This window comes from Tachysurus vachellii, chromosome 8 (genome assembly GCF_030014155.1).
Source record: "Tachysurus vachellii isolate PV-2020 chromosome 8, HZAU_Pvac_v1, whole genome shotgun sequence".
Lineage (NCBI taxonomy): Eukaryota > Metazoa > Chordata > Actinopteri > Siluriformes > Bagridae > Tachysurus > Tachysurus vachellii.
The window spans coordinates 4,757,202-4,774,615 of NC_083467.1; the positions used below are offsets into that span (position 1 = coordinate 4,757,202).

The 17,414-nt window shown below is 38.4% G+C and overlaps 1 protein-coding gene across 2 annotated transcripts in view; it reads left to right on the plus strand.

Moving 5' to 3' along the window:
• Nucleotides 1–17,414, plus strand: part of il1rl1 (interleukin 1 receptor-like 1) — a 35,862-nt gene that overhangs the window by 16,632 nt on the left and 1,816 nt on the right. For both annotated transcript variants that reach the window (XM_060875806.1, XM_060875807.1), the window contains 8 exons: nt 1,504–1,750; nt 2,838–3,000; nt 9,106–9,268; nt 9,371–9,439; nt 9,546–9,651; nt 14,769–14,902; nt 16,576–16,713; nt 16,995–17,159. In XM_060875806.1, coding sequence (XP_060731789.1) covers nt 1,504–1,750; nt 2,838–3,000; nt 9,106–9,268; nt 9,371–9,439; nt 9,546–9,651; nt 14,769–14,902; nt 16,576–16,713; nt 16,995–17,159 — 1,185 coding nt within the window. The remainder of the gene's footprint in view (nt 1–1,503; nt 1,751–2,837; nt 3,001–9,105; nt 9,269–9,370; nt 9,440–9,545; nt 9,652–14,768; nt 14,903–16,575; nt 16,714–16,994; nt 17,160–17,414) is intronic.

Below are 17,414 nucleotides of genomic sequence, written 5' to 3' on the forward strand. Positions count from 1 at the left end.
ATATTACAGTACAACAGTAGAGTACAGTACAGTACAACAGTAGAGTACAGTACAGTGGAGTATATTACAGTAGAGTACAATAGAGTACAGTACAGTAGAGTATATTACAGTAGAGTACAATAGAGTAAGAGTACAGTACAGTAGAGTGGAGTATATTACAGTACAGTACAACAGAGTATAGTACAGTACAGTAGAGTGGAGTATATTACAGTACAGTACAACAGAGTAGAGTACAGTACAGTGGAGTATATTACAGTAGAGTACAATAGAGCAAGAGTACAGTAGATTGGAGTATAATACCGTAAAGTACAATAGAGTGGCGTATATTACAGTACAGTACAAAAGAGTAGAGTACAGTAGAGTGGCGTATATTACAGTAGAGTACAATAGAGTAGAGTACAGTAGAGTGGAGTATATTACAGTAGAGTGGAGTATATTGCAGTAGAGTACAATAGAGTAGAGTACAGTACAGTAGAGTGGAGTATATTACAGTAGAGTGGAGTACAATAGAGTAGAGTACAGTACAGTAGAGTGGAGTATATTACAGTAGAGTGGAGTACAATATAGTAGAGTACAGTACAGTCGAGTGGAGTATATTACAGTAGAGTGGAGTACAATAGAGTAGAGTACAGTACAGTAGAGTGGAGTATATTGCAGTAGAGTACAATAGAGTAGAGTACAGTACAATAGAGTGGAGTATATTACAGTAGAGTACAATAGAGTAGAGTACATTACAATAGAGTGGAGTATATTACAGTAGAGTACAATAGAGTACAGTACAGTGGAGTATATTACAGTACAACAGAGTAGAGTACAGTATGGTAGAGTGGAGTATATTACAGTACAGTACAATAGAGGAGAGTACAGTACAGTGGAGTATATTACAGTAGAGTACAACAGAGTAGAATAGAGTACAGTGGAGCAGAATATATTAGAGTAGAGTACAATAGAGTAGCATACAGCAGAGCAGAGTAGAGTTTATTTACTTTATTAAACCCCAAGGGTATATTTGTAGACATAATAAGGGCATAACAGCCATAACACAAGAACAATAGGGAGATATAATGAGCACAAAAGCACACAAAATAGCAGAAATAAGAAAGAGTGAATACACAAATTCACAACATTCCAAACTGTATTTACAGACTGAGATTCCTGTTCTGGTTCAATACTGTACATTAGTGCTGTGAGATAAACAGATGCGTCGGTGTGTGTGTAGGAATATGACACTGTGTAGATGTTTGTGCAGTATGCAGTGTAGTAGTCGGGTTAGTAAAACTGATTAAGACATCAGGCACTAGGAAATATGTATGTTGTAGATACAAGGTTTCAGAAATGAAGCACCACTAAGAAAGTCAAGCTGAAAAAAAAGCTTTTATAAATTAATGTGATGTCAGACAGCAACATGCTGGGTATAAATTATGAAATGCATATTTTACTGGATAAAGTGATGAACTGCTAAACTGATTTAACACTTTTACCAGTAATACTGTGCCTTTTCAGCCCAGTGTAGACAAATACAGGACGCCGTGACCGTCAAGGTGATACAGGAAGAAGGGCTGCGCCTGCCCTGCCCCAACTCCGGATGCGAACAAGTGATCAACGATTCGCTGATATTTTGGTTCAAAAATGAAAGTGACGAAATCCAACCAATCAGCATGGAGGAAACCAAGCGGGTCCATTACCATGGCGGCATGTTGTACTTCCTGCCTTTAAGTCTGAATGACTCAGGCATTTATATTACACAATGGTTATTATACACAGTCTCTCTCTATCACAAACACACACAAACATTTATTCGTATGCTTGCAGGTATCATTATTCAATATTTCTAAATAATTTTAATGCTGTGCTGAGAAAGACAGTTGATTCCAGGTATAGGGTATGAGATGAGATTTTTAAAGTAGGCCACATGACATTTTTAAGCACACAAAACATTATTCAAGGTTAGGATTCAACAAATACGAGATCACTAAGGGACCATCTACCCTGAAACATCTTTAAATGTGTTTATATTACGATTATATTTGTGGCATGTTTCATGAATTTGGTACTAATTTGTAGACATCGTCTTTTTCCTATTCAGTGTGAAGTTAGTGGTTGTTTGTCATGAAATCTGTGAAGAAAAATGCTCAGGTTTTGCCTTTAGCTCCTAAAAACAAAATTAAATTTCTTATCTTACTATTCACTCACTGTCACTCATTTTCTACCACTTATCCGAACTACCTCTGGTTCTTACTATTCATTTAATGTCATTTTGACTGTCATTTAATGGTAATTAAAAATTCAAGTAGTGGAGACTGCAAATGTGCAATGTAGCTATATGTGATGTGTTTGGGAAAATTATACAGATGGCGGTAAGAGTGGTAAATAGACTAAAGGACTAAAACTCTGCTGAATCACTTTATTTAGAGATAAATTCAGGGAAACTCCAATTGCTGTGACTATCTGAATGGCATTGTGGGTAATTTAGGAAACTAAAATAGAGAAAATAGAATAAAATATTTATTTAAATAAATACAGTAAAAAAATAAATCTTGGAAGATCACATTTTAGGTATAAAGATTAATATGCAAGTTTGTGCCAAACACAGTGCAAAACCATGTCTCCCATCAGCCACTGCACGATCATGGCGCTCATGTCACATGACATTTCACTTATCACCTGATTCACATTCATGTTAATTAGCACAAATTCAAATTAAAACATGCACACACTGGAATATTTAGATGACTGGACATTAATAATCCCATGAAATTGACATCTGAGGTAATGCGTTATTATGGGGTATAACATTTGTATTGTTCTGATGCTGGTTTTGTTTCTGTGTTTTACAGGTGGCGTAATGCACATAAGTGTTATGAGTTTGTAACTGAAATTGTGGTTTACGAGAACATTTACCTCAGTCAAGTGTACACTACCTTCTTTGAGCAACAAAATATTCTGAGTTTCGATTGTCCAGTATGGCAAGACAAAGGAGAAAACATCTCTTGGTACAAGGTAAATTCAGAAGGAGGATCTTTTTACCTTATTTACTTCACTTACCTCAAAATAAATAAAAAATTTCTAAAGTTCCTGATGTGTCTCATGCAGTCAATTGTATCTTAAGCAACAACAATTAGAAATGAATTTTTCTCTCTAAAACCATGTATGTTTTTAGAATGTTTCTACATGCAGATGAAATTTTTGTTCAAGATGCATCCGCAAAATGATTACTATAGTTTTTGCTTCTCGTTGAGCCATTAATCTTTCAGTGCAGTGTAATCATAGAACCATTTTTGAAAGTCATCAATAGACTGCTAGACACGCTTTCTTTCCAAATGAAATCATCTTTAAATCATGCCACAGGCAACTGTCCTGTTCAGATAAGTTATTAATGATCTACTGGTGGGAAACATGACTCTGTAATATCACTTGTCTTTCAAAGGATTTCCATCTGATTCTTAAGAAGTCCAACCAAACACTTAATGTTACCCACAAAATGATAACATTAAGCTGGATATTGGATTTTTTCTTTTTGTTTGTTTTATTCCTCTCGTGCAGAACTCTGAATGTGTACATTGTGAGTTGTACACAAACAACTCAAAAGTACTAAGCAGTATTACCCACATAACCAAAACAATTTAGAAACCAAATGCAACATATATTGCATGAACATCTTGACAAACAGTATAAAAACAGTAAAGGTCTAAACAACATCAAACATATGCATGTAGCATTAGCTGTTCAGGTGCTTCGGCGCTAATTACTAATAGCAATTTAAATAACTCAAAAAAAATATCAATTCACTTAAAAAACATAAATCACTCACCACACTGTGAATATATAGTTTTCTTATTGTTTTATACTGGAAATTTTATACACTTTCTAACAAAGTTTAACGTAACAACGTGGCTTTTCTCTAAGTGTTTTTTTTTTTCTTTCTTCTAACTAATGGCAACCTTTTTTTCTCCAAGCAATCACGTGAGCGCACCGTACTAGTGTCCTTAAAGCGGCAGCACCCAACATTCCGGCCCCAATGACCCAAACAACTAAGAAGACTGGCTTCCAGGAGGCAGATTTTATCAGCAGGACGGTTGAAGACTCCTGCCTGTGTTTTCACTTCAACAGTACGCACAAGTCCATCTGCACCTTGATATACTTGCACGAATGACAGCACGTCCCTTTAGTATCCAGAAACGTTGCCGAATTTCTGCAAGTACCCGCTCTGGACCTGCATGACCCAAGCAAAGATGATAATGACTGATAATCAGCTGGGTGACATGATGATTGTTAGGTAGTATACCTGGATGTTTAACCTCAAAGAGAATTGGGGCATGTGTTAGTCTTCCTCCCACACGAAGGAGTTGGTTATGTTCATCCTTAAAAGGTTTAAGCTTGAGAAGGGAACTGGTTTTGACTTGAGAAGATCCAAAAGATGCAGTTTGTATGTGGTTGAGAATGGCCAACTCTGCTTGTTGGAGCTCACAAACAGTGATGGGGTCAGAAAGATGCACTCCTGCTTTCTTGCGTAACAAAGCCTTGACACGCAACAGGATAGCAGTAGCGCTTTTCAATGGATGCCAGCTGGAGTATCGCTCCAGTAGCCTGTCTATTGCATTTTTCATCGCTTGGTTTGGTTTTATGTTAGCTGCATAGACTTCTTTGGCTCCTTTGATCTCTGCTTCCTCCGGCAAATCATTTATGATCAGTTGAGCAGGCCAGTGTTCCTCCTCAAGTTGTAGACAGTGTGGACCCGATACCCACTGTTCACTCGACAAAATCTCTCCCATATTCATTCCTCGAGAGACATCATCTGCAGGGTTAGAAGCAGAGTTAATGTGTCTCCACTGGCATGGTTCTGAACTCTCATGTATTTTTGAAATGTTGGCGACGAAGGTCTTAAAATGACAATGTTGTTGATGTATTGAAGTACGAGTACTGTCTGTCCAAAAGAAAGTCCTTTCAATTCAGCTCCAGCTCTGTAGCAACTACCGCTGCTAGTAGCTCCATTCGTGGTATACTAACTGGCTTGATTGGTGCAAGTCTGGCCTTCGACATTACCAGCCTGCAAGTGCCACCAATCGTGATGTATGAAACAGCACCGTAAGCCAGTTCTGAAGCATCGAAAAAGTGATGGAGCTGGGTAGCTAACAAGCGACTAGAGGATGTTGGTCTGAGACATCTTGGAATTGTCAGTGCTAACAACAGAAGCAAGTCGTTTAACCATCTGCACCACTGTGCAGCCATGTCCAGCGGTAACTCCTCATCCTAGTCGACTTTCATGCGGCACAACTCTTGGAAGATTGCCTTTGCTTTGAGTACAAAAGGGCTTGCAATTCCAAAAGGATCATAGATAGAACTGGTAGTGCTCAATACTCCTCTTTTTGTTGCAGGTTTGTCCACTGCCTTGATGTCAAAAGTGAAGCAATCTCTTTCCACATCTCAAAGAACGCCCAGTGTTCGTTTAAATGGCAAATCCTCGGTCTAGGTTTACCTCATGCAGTGATTTTGCCCAATCCTCGGCTGGTATTGATTTCATCACTTCCTTGGAATTGCTTAACTACTTAGCCTCCACAGGCAAGCAGTTCCCGGAGTTCTGAAGCAAGTTTGATGGCAATCTCCTCTGTTGATACCGACTTAAGACAATCATCAACGTAGAAGTTTCGCCTCACCGTTTCCACAGTGACATCAGAGAAGTTTCCAGAGTTTTCTTCAGCCACTCGTTGCAAGGCAAAATTGGTCGCACTAGGACTCCAGACACCTCCAAAAAGGTGTGCCATCATACGATAATGTTTAGGTGGTTTGTCCGGGTCGTTATCTTCCCACCACAGAAAGCAAAGCACATCTCTTTCAGCTGGTGGCACTCGGACTTGATAAAAAATGCTCTTGATGTCTGCATTCAGAGCAACTGGTTCTTGCCTAAACTTGTGAAGAACTCCAAGTAGCTTCTTGGTAAGGTCTGGGCCTTGGTGAACTACCAAGTACCTTGGTACCGTGCTGCACAATCAAAGACAATACGAACCTTCTCAGGCTTGCTTGGATTTAGCACTGGATGATGTGGCAGATACTACACGCAACCCTCTTCTCTGTTGAGGTCAACGACCTCTTCTGCGTATCCTTTCAGCAAAGAGTCTCTGATACCAAAGTTGGGTCTTTCTTTAGCCTCTTTCCTAAAAGGTCTAATCGATGTTTGGCCATTGTGTAGTTATTAGACAGTCGTGGTGGATGTTCTTTGAAAGGGATTGGGAGTGTGCAGTGACCATCTTCTTTGACTGATAGCTTGTTCCATAAATCCACAACTTGCTCGTCAACTACTGACAATGAGTCAGTGTTCACATGCACTGGATCATCCAGTTTCCAAAACCTTTATACAGCTTGTTGTAGAGTGTGGTCAGCTTGAATGAAATTGGCAGAAATAGATGTTGGACCATCAGCTACTGGTCCATGGAGTGTCCACCCCAGGCCAGTCAGAATTGCATAAGACTCGCCTGACTCACCACAGCATGTGTCACAAGGAGCAAGTATGTCTGGTTGGTCTAGACCTATCAGCAGGTGAACTTCAACTAAATCAACATCAGGTAAACTAATTTCATCTGCAATTTCCCTCAGATGTGACCACTGCAACACCTCATGCTGTGTGACTAGGTTGTCTAGACTTATATTCAGGTGATCCCGACAGAGCACTCCATTCATGAGGTAACAGTTTCTTTGTTGAGCATCTTCAACTTGTAGATCCACTGCTAACATGACTACGGTGAGATTTTTGGTCTAAGTGGTGTTCAGTTTAATGTTCATTTTGCGTGACTCTAGCTTAAGGGCATGAACTAGCTTCTTAGAAATAAAGGTCCCATTAGAGCCACTGTCAAGCCAAGTAAAGACGTTCATAGAGAAATGGTTGCAATCTTCTTTTGACTGACTTCAATTAACTTTCTGGTAGCAAGTGTTTGAATGGCATGTGGCGGGTCAGCAGCTGGCTCATCTACAGTAGGTTGTTTAGTAGATTGGCTTTTGTCATTTTTAGAGGCTACAATAGCAGAATGCAGCCAACTGTTTTGTTTTTTTCCACATCCAGGCACTTTGCATACCCAGCTGCGAGTACAGACTGTGCTGCGATGACCTTTCATGATACATTTCAGACAGAGTTGATTTTGTTGAACGAAGGCCAAACGCTCTTGAACAGACAGAGCTCTAAAGGCTTGACATTGGTTCAGAAAGTGTTCATCAGTGCATTTTGAACACTTAAATCTTGATGTTGACTTGTTAAAACTTGTTGGAGAGTTTCGAATGACAGGACTAAGAAGATTCCTGATGATAGGATCTGCTCTCTTAGCAGCTTCTGATTCAACAAGTCTGACTAGGTCATCCAACTTTGGCAAACGGCCAGACTTGATGATCTCGTAGTTTATTGTGAGCCATCTTTTCTTTAAGTCCTCAGGTAGCTTTTCTACAATTTGCAGCAAAGTGAGTCCACTATTCAGCTCTTCCTCACACTTCATTGCCTTTAAAGAGTCTCTGCAGCTGCACAGAACATCAGCAAAGCTTTGCAACTGCTTGCTGTCTTTATCGTCTTTGTAATTATTGCATATGGATTGCTGTCTTTATCGTCTTTGATATTGCATATGGATTGCCAAACCGTCGTTTCAGAATAGCCATGGCTTCTGCATAGCCCAGGCTAGAGTTGGGGTTGTACAAGCAATGTGAGATAGCATCTCTAGGGCATTTAAGGGTTCTCCATCAAACTCAATGATGTTAATAGGTGGTAGGTGCATGGAATCAATGTGTGACTGATATTATTGTCTTGACAGCTCTAGTAGTTGTCAAAGAATTCTCGTTCACTGTTGAGAAGGATGGACGAAAGTTAAGGGATGGGTTACCTGAGACAGGAGTTGAAAAGTCTTTATTTATTGTTAACTCAGCCTTTCGACGATTTTCCTCCATCTCAGCATCTTTGAGTTTCAGTAAGCCTTTCAGTCCATCCATTTCACATTCAACATGTTGAAGTTGTAATTTAAACTCACATTCATCCTGTTGAGTGATTAGCATGGAAAACTCTTTCCTTTCTTTCTGTCTTAGATTTTGTAGCCCTTGAAGCTGGGTAGATAGCTGTTCTACAGAAGACATTGGAGGGTTAACAACTTCATCAAGCACTGGCTCTTCCTCTTGGAAATTAGGTACATCTGAAGATTCAATGCTCAGATCCTCCACTGATGGCTTAAATTCGTCAAGCCAGCTCAAGGCTATGTGTTGCAAGTCTTGAACATCACGCACGGCCGATGTTAAATAGCCCTTAGAAACATCAAGGTCATCACCATCTTCTAATGTTTTTGGAATGTGTTGTGAATCTCATGAAACCGTATTACAGCCTCATCCAAAGCTGCAAGTTTAATTTCCACCTCTTTGGACTGGTTACAATTCATAGAAGTTGTGATCTGTGTCATCAAGCGTGTCACTGCAGCCTTTGCAACTCCATGCTAACGCTTGAGACACATCTGTTGTTGCTCAGGTGTGGTAATTATTTCTGAATCTTCCTCCATGTTGTCATTAACCTTCCTAATTCCTCGTGTTTGACTTTAATGTTACCCACAAAATGATAACATTAACCTGGATATTGAATTTTTATTTTTGTTTGTTTTATCTCTCGTGCAGAACTCACAATGTACACATTCGTTGTTGCTGTAGTTTAATTTTCAGGTTTTGTGTGTATGTGTATACATGTGTACGTGTGTGTGTGGTCAAACTGCAAAACACAAACAACTCAAAAGTACTAAGCAGTATTACCCACATAACCAAAAACAATTTAGAAACCAAATGCAACATATATTGCATGAACATCTTGACAAACAGTATAAAAACAGTAAACGTCTAAACAACGTCAAACATATGCATGTAGCATTTAGGCGCTTCGGCGCTCATTACTAATAGCGATTTAAATAACTAAAAAAACACAATTCAATTAAATAACATATACATCACTCACCACACTGTGAATATATAGTTTTCTTATTGTTTTAAACTGGAAATTTTATACACTTTCTAACAAAGTTTAACGTAACAACGTGGCTTTTCTCTCAGTGTTTTTTTTTTTTCTTTCTTCTAACTAATGGCAACATTTTTACCTCTAAGCAATCACGTGAGCGCACCATACTAGTGTCCTTAAAGGGGCAGCACCCAACACTTAAAATTTACCAAACTAAAGAAACTAAAGGAATCTACACCTGTATCTGCACGTGGGAACATCACGGACAACTTTACAACACCAGTGGATCCCATGAGGTTCTAGAAAAAGGTAAGTGCAATGGGACTGTGACCACAATCATGCTGGTTAAATTTCAACATATATCAGCTCATTACAGTCATGTGTTTTAATGTTTCATTTACCTGTTTGCAGATGATGCAGTGGCTTTTCCGCCAACCTTTCAACATCCCATTAACAACTCTGTGGAGTTTGTGAACCTGGGTAAGAATCTGATTGGGTTCCTTCTCCTGTGAAGACAATATAGATTCATAATTAGATAATTAATTAATAGATAATTAGATGAGCTTACATAGTTGAACTCTTTCAGGGGAGGAGGTGAAGCTGAACTGCCTGGTGTTCTTTGGTAACAAGGTAAACTCTAACAGAATTGTGCGCTGGGAAAGGAACAGCAGCAAACTGGACTGTGACACCAGGTAAAAGATGATTTGGCAGTTATAAGATATACAGGACCCGTGACCCGAGGTAGTTCGGATAAGCGGTAGAAGATGAATGAATGAAGATATACAGGATTTTAAGGATTCAGGACTGCAGTTATAACCTTGTGTTGGGTAGGAGTGGAAAACACCTAAAGTGGAAAACAAGGAAGTTATATTTAAAAATAAAAGCATAGATAATAATGGGCTTTATTTATCAATCTCTTAGTGAAATTGTGTGTAAATTTCCATAAACTTTCAGAAATGTACATTTGTGCATTCAGAGACCACATAGCTCATGTGCTCATGAAATGACCAACAAATTACTAGGTAAAAGGCAAAAAGGCATAAGGGGAAGTTTGATTTACTATTGGAATAAAAAGTATTCAGCACAGCATCTGGTCAAAAAGGTAAAAAAATCTACAGACAAATCCAGGTGTTTAGGTGTGAAACCGGATGATAAAACATTTTTTACGTTGATAATAAACCTACTTGATTAAGTTTTAGCATTTCCAATAACACTCAAATAGAGAATAAGCTTATAAGCTTAAGAATAATACTTCATTATATTAAAACACTACAAGTACTAAGGTGCTTTTCAACTGGCCACAATTTTCTCTATACCATTAGAAAGAAGGAGCACTGATCCTTAAATAAAGGAGGGCTGTTTTATTGACCATACTGACCAATAAGTAAAAACTGGTACAGACTTAGAACAAACTGGACCAGAATCAGAACAACTGGACCAGACTCAGATCAAACTGGTACAGACTCAGAAAAAACTGGTCCAGACTCACAACAACTGGTACAGACTTGCAACAAACTGGTAAATACTCACAACAACTGGGGCCTGTTTCAGAAAAGAGGTTAAGTGAAAACTCTGAGTATGTTAACCCTGAAATGAGGGAAACTCTGGGTTTTACGTTTCAGAAAGGGAGGTATGTTAAACCCGAGAAAGCAGGTTAAGTTAAGCTCGTTTCTGAAAGAGAGGTAACTTATACTCAGAGTGTAACTGCGCGGGCACGAGAGTGGACCTCATTATAATGTGTTTCCTCTGCGCTCTGCGGGTTTAAAAATGGGGTGAGGAGTCAGCGTCTCAGGGGGTAGCCACTGTCGCCTGCAGGTTATAATCATATTAAAAGCAACATTGTTATATTAAAAACAAAATTGTTACAGTTTCTACTTTTTAATATTGTTAAACATAAGCAAATTTATTTTCAGATGGTGCCCTTATAGCAACATGACTGTAGTCAATTGCGCCGATTACATTTGGGAAACCAGACATTGCTGCAAATTGCATTTTAATTTCGGCCTGTTCTCACAAAGTGTAGGGGAACCTGATGTATCGACTACCCATATTAAGTATACCATTCAAAACGACAGATATTATGGCACTCAGGGACGGCTGTGATATACCAGACCTATAGGGTGAGATGATAGATTCCAATAGAATTATTTCATATACAAAAAGGTCTTAGAGTCAAAGTTGAGGATTACTTATAGTTTTTATTATATAAATAATTTACCTGTCTGCCAATTCCCGCTGGAAACAGCCGGTTGCCAAGAACCCCATTGTGGTGAGGACTTATATTTGGACTGGGATGGCATGGTTCCGGCGTGTTGCCCTTTCTAATACTGGACTCAATTCAGCACATAGGTCCAAGAGCACAGCTCTAGGGAATCTAAATCAGCTTATTAGCCAGGCATCATCATGGGCCAGGAAATCATCATGGTCCCTGAAAACTAGTTCTCTCCTTATTCTGCCATTGGCGTAATCCTCCAACAGTGCCAGCAGTGCCATCATGAAGCATTACATACCCGGGTCACCGGAGGATTTATATGTTTCTAGCAATTAGACTGATAGTTAACACCTTGATAAAATCACAGAATTAATTTGTGGGCGAAAATTTAAGACGAAAATGTTATAGTGAACACATACTTCATGACGGTTTTGTAATGAACACCTATGTACATTAAGGAAAATATTTAGTTTTTACACTGTGCTCTGCAGTTCTCTAATAAAAGTGTATTTCATGCTATTCTGTATCACATGTAGTCGCGCCATCTCCTCCTGCACTCCCGTTGTGGACAATGTGACAGTAAGGCAGCGCTGATTATTATTATTTTATTTTTAATACATTTTGAATTACGTTTGGATTTTACTTGATGTATATAGCCTAAAACAATCGGCACAAATAACACTGTTGGATTTTATCTTCATGATAATGTGGATATAACGTATGAAATGGGGTGAAAATTATTCATTCATTCATTCATCTTCTACCGCTTATCCGAACTACCTCGGGTCACAGGGTGCCTGTGCCTATCTCAGGCGTCATTGGGCATCAAGGCAGGATACACCCTGGACGGAGTGCCAACCCATCGCAGGGCACACACACTCTCTCATTCACTCACTAGGGACAATTTTTCCAGAGATGCCAATCAACCTACCATGCATGTCTTTGGACCGGGGAGGAAACCCCCAAGGCACGGGGAGAACATGCAAACTCCACACACACACAAGGCGGAGGCAGGAATCGAACCCTGACCCTGGAGGTGTGAGGCGAACGTGCTAACCACTAAGCCACCGTGCCCCCCGGAGTGAAAATTAAATGTCATTAATTCTTATAATCGTTCTTCCCACATTTATTTTCTACAATCTAACTTCAATTCACGACCTCACCATCTGTGTTGCCCTTTGTCTCCAGAATGTGCGTACGCACAGCTCAAAGTTTGCTTAAAAGTGCGCACGTTCTCCCGTCAAGTTTGTTTTTTATACTGTAGATCACAACCTTTACGTGGGAACTGCAGCGTACGTACGTTTCCAGCCCCATTTTGTGCGTACGCACGCTTTATAAATGAGACCCCTGGTCGGGAGCAGGTTTTCTTCGGTAAACCCAGAATTTCTGTCGGTCTCCTCCCCTTTTTAAAGAGGAAGCGATGTTTAAACACCTCATTCATTGCCCACATTTCAGTTACGCAAAGAGCAGTAAATGGCACGTGGGAAGTGGTAGCTTAGTGGTTAAGGTGTTGGACTACTGATCAGAAGGTCGTGGGTTCAAATCCCAGGTCCACCAAGCTTTTGTGGACACAATTGCTCAGTTGTATAAATTGAAACAAAATATAAGTCACTCTGGGTAAGGGGGTCTGCTAAATGCCGTAAATGTAAAATGAATGAAATGGCGTGTCCTTTTATGGACGATCCTGTTGATGAAGAGTCTGTAGCCCAGAGTGGATTTTTGTCACATCCCTATGAATTTTTATTTGAGCGGTACCATTTTTCTTTACAGTCAATAAGATCCATAATCTCATCCATCCTTACATCAGCCATCGCGGCCGTGCTCTTACATCCGAGCAGATGCTTTGTGTTGCCTTACGTTTCTTTGCCAATTGTAGTTTTGTGTATAACATCGGGGATGCAGAACATATTAGTAAGGCTACTGTTTGTAGAGCGGTCAGGAAAGTGTGCCTCACTCTTTCTGACAATTTTTGTGTTGTTTCCTGATAAAATAAAATACTGTTCTTCCGGGTTTCACCTCTGATATTATAACAGTTGGGAATTTACTCTAAAATAGTTCTTAATTACTAACTACAAATTACATCTTCAACAAGTCTAATTAGATTAATGTAATAATTACTATCTCTAGAAAGTATTGGTCTACTTACTAATTTGGTCTACTTACTTATTAATTACTTTCTATATCACAAATCAACATCAACCACTTGAACAATAAGGTGAGACAAGAAACTGCGCTTCTAATGCTTTCAAATAAACAATATACAATTGCATGAATTATCCATGAATTGAACAGAGTGTGTAACTAGAGGGAGACGTTTACATTAAAAATATACCTTTTTTAAAATAATAAATATTATATATATATATAATATAATATCTCCTGTGTGTATCCTGCCTTGATGCCCGATGATGGCACAGGCTCCCCGTGACCCGAGGTAGTTCGGATAAGTGGTAGAAAATGAGTGAGATATATATATATATATATATATATATATATATATATATATATATATATATATATATATATATATATATATATACACTGTATATGTGTATATATATTTTTTTAAATACACCTTTTAAAATATGATGTTAAATCCACTATTGTTTTATACAGCAGTGTTGCTTTTTTATCTTAAATACGTGTTCAAATTCTCCATATGCTTGCATAAGTACTTCCAGTTCTGCTGGTGAGAAATATGCAGACTTTTCTTTTGTCTGACGCTGTTGCCATGGTGACTCGTTATATCTGCGCTCCATTGATAATGGCTTTTTTTTAGTTTAAACTCGTTTAACTCAGTCAGTCAATTTAGAGTTGATAAAACTAACTCTTTTCAGCTGTTCTGTAACCGAAAACTCAGTTTCCCATCTCAGGGTTTGTCAACTCAGAGTTCAAGTTTAAACTCAGAGTTGGTTAAACCTCCTTTCTGAAACAGGCCCCTGGTCCAGACTCAAAACAAACTGGTCCAGACTCAAAACAAACTGGTACAGACTCACAACATTCTAGTACAGACTCACAACAACTGGTCCAGTCTCAGAACAAACTGGTCCAGACTCAGAACAAACTGGTGCAGACTCAGAACAAACTGGTATAGTCTCAAAACAAACTGGTACAGACTCACAACATTCTAGTACAGACTCAAAACAAACTGGTACAGACTCACAACATTCTAGTACAGACTCAAAACAAACTGGTACAGACTCACAACATTCTAGTACAGACTCAAAACAAACTGGTACAGACTCACAACATTCTAGTACAGACTCAAAACAAACTGGTCCAGACTCACAACATACTAGGCTAGACTCAGTGCCAGCTGGTTAAGACTCTTATCAAACTGGTCCAGAATCAGAACAAACTGGTCCAGACAGTACAAAGTAAAAAGCAAAGCAATACTAAAGAAAGTTGACCATCAGTTTTATTTGCATTTTGGACATGAACTTCAGCAAATATCTAGTATTAAATAAAACAATACAGTGTCATGTTTTTGAAATTCTAGTTGCTGTTGCATAACAGTAGTGTAAATGGTCCAGCACCTGCATGAATAAATGTAGATAAAAGAAAACATATTTGTACTGAGAATGTTTTTTTTTCTAGGATTGAAAATGGATCATGGCTGTCAAGTTTCACAATTAGTCAGGTATCAGAGACAGACCTCCAATATCCATATTGTTGTGTAGCCAGGAGCCTTACCAAAATGGAGTTTGTGTGCATCACCCTCAAGACAAGAGGTAAGATCACACTAGTAGTAAAGCATATAGCAACATATGCAGGACTTTTAAAATACTTACCTATTTATACATAAGAAAACAGGCAAGGGATGAAACCATGAAGAATCAGAACAACACAGTAACAAAGAAACAGAACTTAAAAACATGAACAAAGCAATGAAACCTCAGGGCTTAAATAAGTAAACATAGTACAATCTAAACACAGACAACCTGGACACAACTGCAACCTAGAACTATGACAGGATGGGGGTGGAATCAAAGCACAAAATCAAAGGGCATAGATGATAAAAACAAAGCATGAAAGGGGCTTAACATAAATGTGAAAACAGGGTTAGTCATACTCAGAACCGCAGTGCATGCTGAGATGGGACACACCTGACAAAACAGTTTTAAACTGCATTCAGTTTTCTGAAAATGTACACACACAGGGGGTGAACAAACTAATGTGAATACCTATTGTTATAGGTTATATTATTTGCGTAAGCTACTGTTGAAAAATAAATGTGATTATCGTTTATTTAGTTTTTCATGCTATATATTGTCTAGGTTACATGCCAGTAGAAATATAAGACTTGTCAATCTTTCAGAGGGGACAGATCATGGGAGACTTTTAATCTTTGCAGCCCAGCTTTTTTGTGTTTTAAGAGCAAGAGTCTCCACAATTACAACTGCATATAAACTTAATGATAAGGACCGTCAAAGGCTATCATTGCTTACAAACAACACAAACAACAGCAAAAGTGACTGCAAAACTTAATATCCACATTAAAGTCCCTGTTTCCACAAAAACAGTCTGCAGAGAACTTCGCAAAGCCAACATACAAAGAAGAGTTGTATTTGCTAAACCATTAATCACAGACACCAATGCAAATTTGAGAAAAAGATGGTGTTATGATCATAGAACCTGGACAGATGAAGACTGGAAACGAGTGATATAGTCTGATGAATTATCATTTACATTATTTCCAACAGCAGGTTGATTTTATGTATGAAGAAGCATACAACGTGGACTTTCTGGTTCCAACTGTCAAACTTTGGGTGCATCTGTGAGGATTTTTATGGGCATATCTTGGTATTCTGCTGGCCTCATCATTAGCCTACATGGTCGTTTTGGAAAGTGGCCTCCTATGGTCCAAATATTGTTTCCAAAAAATTATGCAATTTTTCAAGATTATAATATGCCCATACACACAGCCAAAGCAGTTCAGACTTGGTTTGAGGAGCATGGCGGACACAATTAATCCTGACAAAATCTCCAACTCAGTTTGCAGAAATAGAGCCCCAACCTGCAAGGAACCTCAGTCCAGAGAACCTGCTGCCATTTTTCTGCACACTTCCTATGTCCAAGTTCTGGTGTTTTTGTGCCTAGTTCAGTTGCTTGGCCTTGTTTCTAAAGGGGAGGTTTTATTTATTTATTTATTTTTTTATTCTGACTTCTACAGACACTAGACGTGTGTATCTGGATCCCACCAGTTTATGCCAATTCTTTACTGATGGCATTGCTGTACATCTTCCAATGATGCACTTTTCATTTATTTATTTATTTAATTTTATTAATTTAATGTATTTTATTTTATTTTTTTTTTAAATCTTATCCTCACTCACTACTTCAGTTACACCTTTACATTTTGCCTAAGATTTTAAGCATTATTGCTGTACATTTCATGTTTCAGAATCACTGCTCCCGATCACTGTGACGTTTTCATGCATGGTCCTGTTCCTACTGCTAGCTGCTGGGATGGTAAAGTGGTTCACTGTGGATCTTGTCCTGTTCTTTCGAAGCTTCAGAATAATGCAGAGAAAAAGAGATGGTAAAAAGAAACTTTGGAAAATATAATAGGCAAGAACTCAAGAGAAATGAATTATTGATTTATTAAAGAATATTTATTTGACAGTTTACAGAAATTATATGTTCATGATACACACACTGGGCCTTTGGTGCTAAAGTAGATCCACCACAACATTACTAATGACATGTTCATTGTAACTCTGACTCAGTAAAAAAAACACATACTTATATCAGTGATAATGTGTGATGCGAAGATCCCTTGAGTTTCACAGAAAGGTTTAATTGCTTCATGTGCTTCTTTAGATGGCAAAGTATATGATGCATATGTGATCTACCAGAAGGATAATGTAGATGAGATAACAGGATCGAAAGCTGATTATTTTGTCAACAAAATTTTGCCAGCTGTACTGGAGAAGGACTGCGGCTTTAAACTCTACATTGAAGGCAGAGACGACCTACCGGGTGAAGGTGCAGTAGAATTACATTATCTATAGCCTACATTTATAAAAATAATCATTGATAATATTGTACACTGAGACTTTGCTAATATGTAGAGTATATTTATTTAATCTGATACTCTATATACGTATATCTTCAAAAGCCAAAATGTCCCACATTCCTCATCCAGTTTTACACTAATAACTCAGTATGATATAAGCAGTAAATCATGTAATCAGCTATCAAAAGCTTTAGGTTAGTGTGTGCATGACACCCAAATTAAAA